The 14,185-nt window shown below is 45.8% G+C and overlaps 1 protein-coding gene across 4 annotated transcripts in view; it reads right to left on the reverse strand.

Annotated features, from left to right (window-relative positions):
- IQGAP3 (IQ motif containing GTPase activating protein 3) overlaps positions 1-14,185 on the reverse strand; it is a 49,108-nt gene that overhangs the window by 22,342 nt on the left and 12,581 nt on the right. For all 4 annotated transcript variants that reach the window (XM_083716823.1, XM_083716822.1, XM_083716824.1 and 1 more), the window contains 12 exons: positions 14,110-14,177; positions 13,808-13,921; positions 12,470-12,648; positions 11,984-12,071; positions 10,720-10,883; positions 9,925-10,012; positions 6,260-6,423; positions 4,764-4,924; positions 3,246-3,370; positions 2,127-2,290; positions 1,128-1,218; positions 36-203 (listed from right to left, as the gene is read on the reverse strand). In XM_083716823.1, the coding sequence (XP_083572949.1) occupies positions 36-203; positions 1,128-1,218; positions 2,127-2,290; positions 3,246-3,370; positions 4,764-4,924; positions 6,260-6,423; positions 9,925-10,012; positions 10,720-10,883; positions 11,984-12,071; positions 12,470-12,648; positions 13,808-13,921; positions 14,110-14,177 (1,574 nt within the window). The remainder of the gene's footprint in view (positions 1-35; positions 204-1,127; positions 1,219-2,126; positions 2,291-3,245; positions 3,371-4,763; positions 4,925-6,259; positions 6,424-9,924; positions 10,013-10,719; positions 10,884-11,983; positions 12,072-12,469; positions 12,649-13,807; positions 13,922-14,109; positions 14,178-14,185) is intronic.

The raw sequence follows: 14,185 nt of genomic DNA on the forward strand, positions 1-14,185 counted from the left end.
AGGGTGGGGGGAGTGACACACATATCTCGCTTTACCTGGGGCTTTTTTGGAAGCCATGAGAGCACTCAGCTGGGCCTGGTAGGAGGCAGCACACTCCATCGCCACACCACAGATAGAGACGTCTGGATTGCGCAGGACCCTGACTGTCTGTGCCGCGTTCCCTTCCTTGATGGCTTGATTGATGGCAGCGGTGCCAAGAGCCACTGTGAGACAGATGGCAAAGGCAAAAGATTTTAAAGCATTGGTCCAGATTCACCCCACAGGGACTAGAAACCTGACTACTTCAATGTACTTATTTAAAACATTTCTCAAAAATCACCCTTCATAAAAAGATCCAGGGTAATGTACAAGCAGGACCCAACTCTCCCCACCGGTGATTGCAAGAAACTGGTATTCTGAGGCGTCCAGCAGGTGTAGGGAACATTTTTTGCTCCAAGCGCCAGATCCTTTTCAGGATTGGCACCACAGGCCGAAAATGAAAGATGGGTGGGAGGTGCTAACCTGCCAGTCAGATGTTATTATAATGATATCGCACGACTGACACGTAAGCAAGGTTGTCCACCTGTCAAAATCATACCCACAGCTTTGCGAGCCTTCCCATTTAAACAAGTGTTTAAAAGAGGAGCCTGGGAAGACTTGCAAAAGCACCCATTGAAGCAGCCTCCACCTCCTCCTTCAAAGGGCACTTTTGCAAAGTCCTTGAAGCTGCCTTTGCTTGCAAAACACACCTCTTTTTCTCTCTTCCCCTTCACACGATCAAGTGGATGTGGTATGGGGAAAAACTTGTGGCAGACAGATTTAACCCACTGGCAGGCCAAGATTAGCTTGCAGACTGAAGGTTCCTCACCCCTGGGCATATGGCCCCTGACAAAGGAGGCTGAGCCTCGCCATCATGGCTAGTGGCTGCTTGAATGTGTCTTATCTTCTTTCAAGGCCATCCAACTTGGTGGCTGTCGTAACACCTTGTGGGAGCAAAATGCGAGTTTGCCCAGGCTTTCTTGTTCCTGAGCCTTCTCCCACCCCCTTTGCTCAGGCCTCCTCATGGCACCCTAAATGGTAGCAGACAGGACCATCCTTTAGGTCCTGCAGATCCAATTGAGCCAGGAAGACCCAGACGGCGCACATACTTCTCTTTGCAGCTTCAGTGTCATGGTTAGCTTTGGAGACGCCCTCCTGGATTTCTTCCCACCACAGCATAGCTCCGGTGTCCCCTGCCATCTAAGATAGGAAAGATAAAAATGATCACAGAATTGTCTCTCGGGGGAAACACGGATCAAATATGCACTTGACTCTGAAGTTCACTGGGTGTCTTTGAGTTACCCACTACTCTCTCTCAACCTAGTGTACCTCACAGGACTGTTGCAAGAATAAAATAGGAGAGGGAAGAACACAAGCACACACACACACTTCAGGAAGCCAAGCTCACTCCACCATGTCTGCTGTGACAGGCAGACCTCATCAGGCCTCCTCTCCCTTGACTGTTACCTGGAAGCAGTCATTCCATCAGTGGAAGAGATAGAAAACAGAGCTCATTCCATCACCTTTACTGAAAGCCCAGCCCAGCTGTATCAACCACCTCTCTGCCCCTGAACTATGCCAGCTGGTCATTATAAGATCAACTCTTTAAGAACTGGTGCCTGAGTTTGATTCCCCCCCCTTCCCTCTCTGTCATTTTCCATTGTGCATTGCTTTTTTTAGATTGTAAGCCTGCAGGGGCAGGGACCGTCTACTTTCAATTGATTGTTAAGTCAGCCATTCTGGAAGCCTTCTTGGTTGAAGAGAAGGATTACAGCCGCTCTAAATAAATAATAATTCAGAGATGCAAGTAGCAAGGCAAGACTTAGAGATGGAATTGCAAACATGCACAGCACCAGTCAAAACATACTGGAATAGAACAAAAAACTTCCTAACCCCCACCTCATGCCAGTTTATTCAGTCTAGTTTATGTGAATTCATAAACACACATTCTGAAGCCATAATAGTCTCCATCAGGCTTCCGGAAATGAACTTCTGCAATGAAGTCTCACAGTTCTGGAGAGCCAGAGAATTCTGTAAGAAGTTAGTGTGGTTGCCTACCCCACCACCCTGGAACCTGAACTTCATTCTCCTCTTCCTTCCTCTCCTACCTGGGCCTTCTGCTTCCGCATGCGGGTCAAAACATCATGGTAACGCTTAGCAATGGGGAGCGTCACATCGCAGAGGCCGGAAGAAGGAAGCAGCAGGGCTCTGAGGGTTTTCTCTGGGCTGCTCTGCTCCAGAGCCTCGTTGATCAGTCGAACAGCAAGGATTTCTGGGGACGAAAAGATTTCAGGAGAACCAGGAAAACGTCTTGACCAAGCTCAGTTCAAAGATGGAGTAGTCTATAGGCCTACATTTGACGTATTAAGCTCTGATCTTTGGGCTTTCAATGTGCTTTTTCCAAGCCCTTTAAACTTGTCCCAGAGGACTTCCACCAGCACCACCTATGGAATCTCTGGCTCTCCAGATGTTGCTAGACTGCAATCCTTTGGCTGTGTCTGAGTTGAGAGAAAGCAGCCAGTGTACATAATTTGGAGGTGGTGGCAGTGGGGAAACTGGGGTTAAGCTGGGTGCTGTATGGAAAGCCTCTGAGGGTCGGGTTTAGGAACACAGGAAGCTGCCTAATGCTTAGGCAGACCATCAGTTGTCCATACTGGGCTCACCTGCATGCCACTCTAAACCACTGGAACTATGGTTTGAATGTGAACACACAACATGCTGGTGTACACCGCTGAAATCATGGGTGCTGTGCTCTAAGCCTGCTCTTGCTGAGAAACAAGCCATGATTTGGTTTCGCATTACATCCAAAAGAGGGCTTGTGATTCAGAGAGAAACCATGGGGCCAGGTTCAGATGCTGTGCTAAGTCAGACCATGGCTTCGCTTTCGCTAGCAGCAGAGTGGTCGGGGTTTCAGCAGCGTGTACTACTTTGCTGTGCATTCTCATTTAAACCATAGGTTAGCTTGGCTACATTTTAGTCTAACTACGGTTTAGAGTGTCATGCAAAGCTGGTCACTGACTGTCAATGTCTTTCCATGGATTCAGGCAGGAGTCTTTTTCCAGCTAAACCTGAAGATACTGGGGACTGAACCTGGGACCGTCTGTACGCAAAGCAGATGCTTTACCACTGAGCTGCAGACCTTCCCTAAAGGGCCTCCAGTGCCTGTTTCACATTCACATCACTAAAATCAGAACTGAAAATGTTTTGAAAAGTGAAAGGTGACTTACTATTATTTTCTTCTTGGGCTGAGGCATTCACACTATTCACTGAAGCCTGGATGTCGTTCCAGCTCAGGAAGTCAAACTTTGTGTCCCGAGATCGGTGCTTCCATTGTGACAAGTCGTCAAAATAACTGAGAAATTAAAAACAAAAAAGCAAGACGTCGTCTTTGCATCACCCCTTTTAGAAAAAAAAGCAGCTATTCCCCAGGTTTGTGCACATGGCAGGTAGTTTATAGGATGCGATTCTTTGAAGGTGCCGAAAGGAATATTGGGCATATCACTTTCAAGCTGCCTTGTTGTTTTTAAGGACAAGTTTCTGGTTGTAAAATTACAGCTTACATAATTATAATGATGATATATATTAATACCCCAAGTCTCATGGCAACTTACAGATAAAATAACAACTAAATAACATGTACATTAAAGCCAGCATAAAACAGAGAAAAATCTATAACACATTCATATTTTTCAAAAGGCAGGATTAAAACATCCCACCCGCTCAAGGAGGCCACAGATAATTAAAAGCCAAAGGCCTGAGGGAAAGTAAATGTTTCTGCCTGCTGCATAAAGGTAAGTAAGTAATGATGGCACCAGGTAAGCCTCCCTGGGGAGAACATTCCACAAAAGGGGAGCCACCACTGAAAAGATCTGCTCTTGTTTTTCCACTCTCCTGACCTCCCATGGAGAGGGCACATGGAGAAGGGCCCCAGTTGATAGTGCTTGAGAGCAGAAGAATCAATTTATACGAATCAGAGTCACTGATTTAAACTCACCAAGATGAAAAAGCCAATTGAAATCAGTGACTTAAATAAGAATTTCCACATTCTGAAATTCAGAAAACATATGACACAAGCATTCGGACTAATATAGCAACTAGACAAAGTAGCAACAAGATGCAGCAGCGGGCAGCCAAACAGAATGTTTATAGACAAAACGTAGAAACTGAAACCCATATGCCTTCTGTTGCCTCTTACTGACCCGTTTCATATGCAGTACTAACCCACACCATGGTTTAGCATGAACACACAAGTTTCCAGAGAGGAGACTGAAGCCGTGTGCTACCTGGGGCTAAACCACGGTTTGGCTCAGTGTGTTCTCTGAACTGGGGCTCGTGGTTTGTTTCACTTCAGTCAAACCATGAGCTCAGTAAAGATGTGTTCTGATTTGGATAGTGGTTGATAGATCTATGCTAACCATGGCAGCTAAGAATAAAACCTCTATGCTCTAAGTAACTTTGAGTATCAGAGTCTTAGTGACAGATTGTGCTGGCTAAGATATTTAAAAGCCTGCAGATCTTCAGACCAGCCTGTGCCTCAAGACCTCCAGAGCTACAATTTCCAGAGTGGTTTAACAGTCAATCCCTCTTCCCAGGGAATTATGGGAATTGAAGCTCTGTGAGGGGAACTCTCAGCACCCTTAACAGACTAAGGCTCCCAGAATTCTTTGGGGGAAGCCAAGGCTGTTTATAGTGGTATCAGAGTACTAGGCATGACAGAGAAGAGATTTGGGGGGAAGTGGGTTTACCGCTGCGCATTGCTCTCTTCTATCTCTGACAGGCCCAAAGCAGGGCTGACCAAGCTCCTCCAGAAGCTGGAGGCGTCTCCGTCCTTCAGGGCCTGGTTGACCAGTGCCACTGCCGAAAGCATCTCCACAGCGACAAACAGCTCCTCTTGAACCAGCTCTCCCTGCAGAAAAAAAGGAGATTCACAAAGAATTAAATGCAATAGCTGTTGTGGGTGGTTTTTTTTAATGCTGTGTGTTTCCTGAAATTGTTTGGCGGGGGGATCCTTCAGAAAAGGGAGCTGCCTGGGAAACTCAGGGTCCGATGGTCTCAGGGCTCCTGGGCTTTAGGAAGTTAAGAGGGGTCCACCAGGGAAATGAGCAAGCTGCTTTGATCTTGGGTGGCAGAAGGCTAATGGAAGCTAGCCCTGCTTTACCCAGCAATTTGTGAGCAGGCTGGACTGCACAGTGAACTGGCTCAGCCTTTTAAAAAAAGTACCATATTTTCCCATACTCAGAAATCACGTCAAAAAACTGGGGTCGTCCAATACACGGATAGTAGCATTGGGGGGGGGGGGGGGGAGAGAAGCACCGCACCAGTCATTCAGTTGGTGGGAGCGTGGCTTCTCCAGATGCCGCAGTGAGTGATCTGGGGGGTGTTTCCTGCCCGCAGCTGCATGGGTGGGGTGGGGAAGCTGCGCACCGCCAGCCAGCTCTTTGGTGGGAGCGCAAATTCACCCGATGTCGCTGCATGCGGGAAATGATCTAGGGAGTGTTTCCTGCTTGCAGCTGCATGGGGTGAGAGGCTCAACAACTTTGGGCCATCTCCCCTCCTTTTCTTTAAATGTAGTCCCCGAATATGGGGTGCGTGTCTTATACAAGGGGGTGTCTTATAGACGGAAAAGTACAGTAATCACTTTGACACATGCCAGGGCTCTTTCCCATTTGGGCTGCAAGCATGAGTGGGAGGGTGGTAGCAGCCATTACTGGACAGCAAAACTCAACAGCAACAATAGCAGCAATAATAATAACAATGATAATAATAATACCTTTATTGTCATTGTACAACCTGTGTACAATGAAATTAAACGAGCCTCCCCCGCAAACACTCAATCTCTTATCGAACAACACACCACCTCGCAAGTCAATTTTGCTATCTAATTTTCCGTTCAACAGCCTAACAGCCCACGGACAGAAGCTATTTTTTAGCCTGTTGGTACAGCTGATTATACTTCTATATCTCCTGCCCAAGGGTAGAAGATTAAAGAGGTGATGGCCAGGGTGTGAGTCATCCCTGAGAAATTTTCTCGCTCTCCTAAGGCAACAATCCCTTGCAATGTCATCAAGGGACAGCCCATGATGTCATGTGCTGTATTCACCACCCTCAGTAGAGACTTTCTGTCAGTGGCTGTCAGGCCAGCATACCACGCTGTGATACAATATGAAAGGACACTTTCTATTGTAGACTAGCAGCACTGCAGGGCTGTTGCGCAAGGAAAGGCCCCTGGCATTGCACTCACCTGCGGGTGCTGCCGCTGAAGGGCAGACAGCTCTCGCTGATAGAGCCCCGCGGCAAAGAGGAAGACATCCGGCAGCTGAGCCTCGGGATCTGCCAGGGAGCGCACCGTCTCCTCCGCTACCCCTTTCCGAATGGAGGCGTTGATACGGCTCACGGCCTGTGTCACTGTGTGTTAGTAGGGTGAGATAAGAACATAAGAATGCCAGGACTGTTAAAACAGAAAGGGGTCAAACCATTGCAAGCCGTGTTGAAATTTTGGAAGGTTGGATAGTTGCAATGGAATGGTCTTGGGGATGGGATGCACATTTTTATTCTTATTTAAAGGTAAAGGGACCCCCAACCATTAGGTCCAGTCGTGGCCGATTCTGGGGTTGCGACGCTCATCTCACTTTATTGGCTGAGGGAGCCGGTGTATAGCTTCCGGGTCATGTGGCCAGCATGACCAAGCCGCTTCTGGCAAACCAGAGCAGCGCATGCAAGCGCTATTTACCTTCCCGCCGGAGCGGTACCTATATATCTACTTGCACTATGATGTGCTTTTGAACTGCTAGGTTGGCAGGAGCAGGAACCGAGCAACGGGAACTCACCCCGTCACGGGGATTCGAACTGACGACCTTCTGATCAGCAAGTCCTAGGCTCTGTGGTTTAACCCACAGCACCACCCGCATCCCTTTTTATGATTATTACTTTGTCATAATTAAAAAAACTTTTAAAACACAACTTAAATTGGGTACAACTGTATGAGTCTTGAAATGATCCTCGCTGAAATCTAAACATTGAAAATATATGGAGCAAATTTCTCTCTCTCTCTCTTTTTTTTTAAAGAACACAACAAATACATAGATTTTACTTTCTTAACCTCATTTTCATAAGCCTCTTTTCTCAGACTTCCCCATACCTTCCCTTTTTGCATCCTAATTTTACAAATTTTCCAGCAATCCTTTTAGTCAATTAAAATTTAACTTGTTCTCATTTCAAATTCGCTTTAAATCAAAAAAGAAAAAGATAAGCATAGCTGTAATTATACATCTTCCTTTCCCTTGACACTTTAACACTCCTCCAGTTTATAGCCATTTTTAAGATATACTTTAAATTTCTTCCAATCTTCCTCCACAGTCTCTTTCTCTTGGTCGCGAATTCTGCCAGTCAATTCTGCCAGTCCCATGTAGTCAATCACTTTAGCCTGCCACTCTTCCAGCGTGGGTAGCTCTTGTGTCTTCCAATATTTTGCTAGAAGAATCCTTGCTGCCGTTGTGGCGTACATAAAAAAGATCTTATCCCTCCTTGGCACCAATTGGCCGACCATGCCCAAAAGGAAAGCGTCCGGTTTCTTATGAAAAGTGCACTTAAGTACTTTCGTAATTTCGTTATAGATCATTTCCCAAAAGGCTTTAATCTTTGGGCAGTTCCACCAAAGGTGGAAGAAGGTACCTTCGGTCTCATTACATTTCCAAAATTTGTTATTGGGCAGATGGTAAATCTTCGCAAGCTTGACTGGGGTCATGTACCACCTGTAAATCATTTTCATAATATTTTCTCTTAAGGCATTACATGCCGTAAATTTAATACCTGTGGTCCGCAACTGTTCCCAGTCAGCAAACATAATATCATGACCTAAGTCCTGCGCCCATCTAACCATAGCTGACTTAACTGTCTCATCAATTGTATTCCACTTCAACAACAAGTTATACATTCTTGATAGGTTTTTAGTATTTGGTTCTAACAATTCAGTTCCTAATTTCGACTTTTCCACCTGGAATCCGAGTTTCCTGTCTTGTTTAAAGGCCTCCATTATTTGAAAATAATGGAGCCAATCTCGTACCTTGGACTTGATTTTCTCAAAACTCTGTAATTTAAATTCACCACTTTCGAATTCTAAAATCTCAGCGTATTTCGGCCAGTTAGTTCTCATATTGAGTTTCTTCACCTCTTTAGCCTCCATTGGTGATAGCCACCTGGGAGTTTTATTTTCCAGCAAATCCTTGTACCGAGTCCAAACATTATACAGTGCTTTCCTAACAATATGGTTTTTAAAGCCCTTGTGAACCTTAACCTTGTCATACCAAATATATGCATGCCAACCAAACATATTATTAAAACCTTCCAAATCCAAAATGTCTACATTTTCAAGTAGTAGCCAGTCTTTCAACCAGCAGAAGGCTGCCGATTCATAATACAGTCTTAAGTCCGGCAGGGCAAAACCCCCTCTTTCTTTTGAGTCAGCAAGTATCTTAAAGTTTATTCTGGGCTTTTTGCCCTGCCAGACAAATTTAGATATATCTTTCTGCCACTTCTTGAAACAGTTAAGTTTATCCACAATTTGTAATGTCTGAAACAGAAATAACATTCTAGGCAATACATTCATTTTAATCACAGCAATTCGGCCTAGCAAGGAAAGCTTCAAGTTCAACCATATTTCTAAATCTTTCCTTATCTCCGCCCAGCACTTATCATAATTGTCTTTAAATAAGTTCACATTTTTAGATGTCATATTAATTCCCAGATACTTCACTTTTTTTGCCATAATTAGACCAGTTACCTCTTGGAATCTTTCTCTTTCCACATTTGTTAATTTTTTTTCCACAACCTTAGTTTTTTGTTTATTCAATTTAAAACCTGCAACCTGACCAAAGGCTCGAATCAATTCTAAAGCTCTTTTTGTACTAGTGACTGGCTCTTGAAAAGTCAAAACTAGGTCATCTGCAAAGGCCTTCAATTTATATTCTCTGGCTCCGACCTGAAGCAAATTTCTCCCCCCTCTTCATATTCTTTCAGTAGAACTTTGCATCTTTTCTAACTGCAATTTCTAACATATTTTTCTGCCACTAACCTGGCACAGGTAAAGTAATGCCTTTGCAGGTCCTCTGTTAATGCACCCCTTGTGATCAAAAGTGCTTTGTGAAGAGACAGTTTCAAGCAGTTGTCAAAGGAGCCAAACAGATGGTATGGATAACCAAGAATTGCAATGATAGCAGAGAGATTATTCAAGCTGCACAGCCAATAATTCTGTCCACTTCCTGACATAATGAGTACAGTACTGGTCAGCTCCTGGGGGTATGTTGCAACTCTCTAGCACGCGTTCATGGTTACTTGTATTCTGGCAAATCTCTGCAGTACCCAATAAACTTTTAAGTAATTTTTAAAAAAGACCACCAGGAGAACCTACTCAATCAGGCCAGGGGCCCATCCTGCTCAGTACGTGACTCACAAAGGTGAGTTCAGATCTCTGGTAATGCATCTCAACCTGGTGCTTGAAGACAAAATCTGCTCCTAAGTGGGTAGCAAAACCAGGAGGGCTGATGAGCGCACAGCATCCCACAACTAGGCTGCCACCCATGGTATACACAGGGTATATTGGGTTCTTGAGCCATCCAGCAGCCACAGCTCAGCCACAGAGTATCCCCCTTCCATGCATAACAACCCCACAGGCCTAAGGTTCATCACCACCCCATCCCTAAACAAATGAATGCACTAATAATTATTCTGCATGTTACAAATAAAGTATAGGCCAGACAGCAAGTTCCCCCAGGAATGAATGGTTTCTGGCAATTTCCCAAGTGACACATATCAATCATTTGAGGCACAACACACCGAATAATTCTGAAATGCCTAAACCCCCAGGGTTCACTCACTAGCCCTCAGTCCTAAGGGCAGATCTTCACTCACCAGCACGTTCTTGATCTCCTCTCTCGTTGGCCACGTAAAGCCCAGCTTGGATTTCCTCTTGCTCAAGCAAGTCCGCATAGCCCAGCTCCTGAGAAAACAGGCAAAAGGATGGCTTAAATGCAAGCTAATAGGGAGCGTGATTGGCTGGAAAGAACAAGGTTGGCTGGGGAATCTCACTGCAACTGGGTAGTTTAAGGCATTGCACGGAAGCCCAACGGTAGCCTGGCCTCTGCAGCGGAGCCAGAATTGTAATGAGAAAAGGCTCTTCCAACAGCCTTTGCCAACCTGGTGCCCTCCAGAGGTTTCACACTACAACTCCCATCAGCCCCAGGTAGCCCAAAACCTCTGGAGGCCACCAGGTTGGCAAAGGCTACCTTAGCACAACATTTGAGCTAAAGTCCCCAGTTGTTTGTACTCCAGAAAGGGCTTTTTGCTTCAGTGTGGAGAAGGAGCCTGCAAGCATCTTTAGAGATGTGTCCAGAACAAGATTGCTTCTGTCCTTGGGAACTGTCAGTCAACTTCTTTGTACATAGCCAGAGGCCTTTACAAAATATCAGATACAGAATTTCCAAAGCGTTACATGAATTAAAGGAGAAACTTGTTATGGAAGGTCACAGGACCACTGTTAATAATCATGTATACCAGGGATAACAAAACACTGAATTAGAATCGATAATACTTTATAAATCCTGCCTTGGGAATTGTGGCCAATCAGCTGGGGGGGGGGGCAAATAGTTCCGATTCACAACTGCCCTTCTTCTCCTCCTCCTTTCCACCAAACCAAATGAGCCTTACCAGAGCCTTCTGCTCCCGGTCAGTGCTCAGCTGATCCAAGTACCAGTCCGCATTCTCTCGCCGCAGGTTCCTCAAAGCCAGGGCAGGATCCTGCAAAGCGCAGTACAACCCCTGGGGATCCTGTTCCTCAAGGGCATCGTCCACCAGCTCTAGAGCGCCTTTCGCTATATGTTTTCAGAAAATAAAAAGTAATCGTGAAGAGTGCTTATGTATCGAAAAGCAAATCGCTTCTCCCTCTTCTCAGGGCCATAGCGCAGTGGTACAGCACCTACCCTGCACTGATGCTTAATCCCCCCCCGGGGGGGCGGGGATCTCCTCTTTATAGGATCTTTGCAGTGCTAAAAAAAAAGACCCCTACAAGTGGCTGCCTCTCAGAATACAGGCAGTGGGTTACGTTCCAGGTCATCACACATGGAAGGCCATTTCCCCCTCTTCCGGTACTGAATATGGCTCATGTGTGTGGTCATGCGGGCATCAACTGCATGCAAATTGAGCTGCCTGTACAGGCCTTTGAGTACAATAAAACTTCACCTGTCATTACACAGATATGGGTCCAAATATGGGACATGGCAGAAGCTGGCAGAGAAAGTGGATAGAGAAAAAGGTTTTCTCCCTCTGTCATAACACTAGAACTCATGCACATCCAACAAAGCTGAATGCTGGAAGATTCAGGACAGACAAAGTTTTTCTTTTCTTCCCACGGTGCAGTTAATCTATGGAACTCACTCCTAGTGAGGCAGCGATGGTCACTAGCTTGGACAGCTTTAAAAGTGGATTAGTCAAATTCATGGAGAAGAAGGGTATCAATTGTGACTAGCCACAATGGCTCGGCCTCCATGATTTGGGCTCTCAACAATAGTTGGGGAAGGATGGGGAACCTGCAACCGCCCCAAGGTCAAGGCTGCTGGGGAATTGTGGTCCAAAAACACCCCAAAGGCAAGATATCAGAATCTTATCTTTAATTTCACTCCTTTATTGTGAATAGCATTTTATAGAGGTATAAATAACTGTAAATATGAAAAGAGGAAAAGTATTCTCTAATTTTTTCCCTTGGTTATATGTATTTTCTTTTGTTGTAAATATGTATGTTTTCTAATTTGTACTTAATAAAAAATTTAAAAAATTAAAAACAAAAACACCCCAAAGGCCACAGGTGAGCCAATGCTGCTTTAGGGCAAATCATGTAAGCGCCATATCTAGACTGAACTGCTGAACTCCAAAGAGGTCGCCCTGAGTAGGGCAGAGAGGCTGCCGTTCTGCTTACCATTTGCGTTGTTGATGCTGCTTTGTATCTCGGCCTGGGTCAGGCACCGATCATAAATATCTTCGCCATCGGGGATTTCTTGTAGACGCTGAGTGTGCGGAAGAAAAAGGCAACACTTTTGGTTTCAATCTGTTGCCCTCCAGACTGTGCTGGCTGGGGCTGATGGGAGTTGTAGTCCCAAACATCTGGAGAGCCCTAGATTGGCAAAGTCTGTTTTAAGAGCATCTCTTCTAGCCAAGCATTCTGTGGGGCTCTAAATTGTGGACGTTGATTGGAGATATATATATATATATATATATATATATATATATATAGTATATAGTATATAGAGATATTTTTATGATATTGTAAACAGCTCAGAGATTTCTTCAAAATATGGTGGGGTATACAAATGACCTAAATAAAACCACCACCACCACTTTCACCACTACATTTATCCGAAGTGCATCAGTGTGACCACCTCCACTTCAGACAACCTTTGCTTACCTGGTTCTTCCCATTCTTGGCTTTCTCTGCCTTGGCCAGGTAGAGAACTTCCTGGTAGATGGCCCCGAAGCCCTCCCGAAGGCTGGAGAGCATGGCACTGGGGTTGTGCAAGGCCAGGACGGTCTCCTCCACAACCCCCTTCTCCACTGCTTTGTTGATGGCCAGGACTGCGGCGTGGACTAGGGGGTGGGAATAAGAAAGGCAAAGTCCAGTGTTAGGCAGCAAAGACACAAACGCCAAACGCCCTCCGCCCCACAGTGACATAGCACAGTTTCCATCTTGGAACCTGCTTTAAAAACAACGAAGAACAAAGAAACAAAGTACAACGGCTGTGTGGAGCTCATTATTGCAGTTGGAATAGAACAATCAGGAGGTTCGGTGCACTTTTGCAGACACTCCCACAGGATGGGGGAAGCCATGTACCTTAAATGTGTGGTGTAGATGTGGCCTAATATGGTGACATGAGAGAGCCAGCAGTAAATCATACTGAGCAAGCTGGGGTTAACTCTTTATTGGCAAAACAGGATTTGCACAGGAGTGTCGGGTCTAATGAGCACAGCAACTCAGGTCTTGCTCCCATGAAGCAGTTGCCTAGGCCAAAGCTCCCCATCTCCCCACAGTTGGCTAATTCTTGTCTCCAGGGTGTTTCCCAAGCAACTGGGAGACTTTGTCTACATTCTTGCCTTTGCTTCTCCCACCGCATACCTCTCCTGGTTCTGGGAGATCAGAGGGAGGGGAGCTTGTTGCAGCAGGAGGGGGAGACACCCGTGCCTCTTCACCAGCCTGACCCACCTCTGCCTCTTAGCCTCTCTCCTCTCCAGCCTCCACTTTTGCCTCCAATTCTGGACTCCTCTCTGCCACAGCCTCTTCCTGCTCACTAAACCCTGTCACCTCTTCAGCTTCCGACACCTCCTTCCAGTCTTCTCCCTCTGATCACTTATCGCCGTCCCATCACCAATCCCTGAGCTCGGAGCCTTTTTCTTTTGGGGGTTCCCCAGCTGGTTCCTCCCACTATTCCTCTGCATCCAACCAGTCCATTATATCTGTCTATCCTTCTGTCCCACCTGTTCTTTTCTTGATTTCTCCCCTGCTGGTTCAGAGGAACAATTTGTTCCTTGCATTTTCTGGCACAGGGCAACAGGAACTCAGCTGGGTCAGACCAAAGGTTCACCTTGCCCAGTATCCTGTTTCCAACAGCGCTTGGCTGCTTGAATCTGAGAAGCCTGCAAGTAGGGCTTGAAGGCAGGAGCTCTTCCTGGCACTTGGTACAGTGCCTGAACATGGCGATTCCATTGGGTTCTCAAAAATGGCCTCTTCTCCTCCACAAATGTTATCTACCTGCAGCCTCGTCCACTGAGAGCTCGTTAGCAAGGATCCCACCAATCTTGCTGAAGGATGGAAGCTGCAGACCATATTTTTCTAGCTCACGTTTCATGTGGTTTATTTCCTCCTCTAGGACAGGGAAAGAGAAAAGGTTCAATACGTTGCACTCAATTAGCAGCAGCCACAAAGAGCACAATGCTTGGAATGGGATTTCCAGTTGAACAGAAAAGAAACACAGGGTCAGCAGCTGTCCTCCATCTGCTCCATAACACACAAACTAAGTGTCAACAAGGAAAACACCCAACTCTCCTCCTTACCTGTGAATTTGACTTTTCCATACAAATCCTGGATCTGGGGAGCCAGCCCAAGTTTAAAGAGGTATAAACTAGGAGG

The sequence above is a fragment of the Podarcis gaigeae genome, assembly GCF_964106915.1.
Source record: "Podarcis gaigeae genome assembly, chromosome: 16".
NCBI lineage: Eukaryota > Metazoa > Chordata > Lepidosauria > Squamata > Lacertidae > Podarcis > Podarcis gaigeae.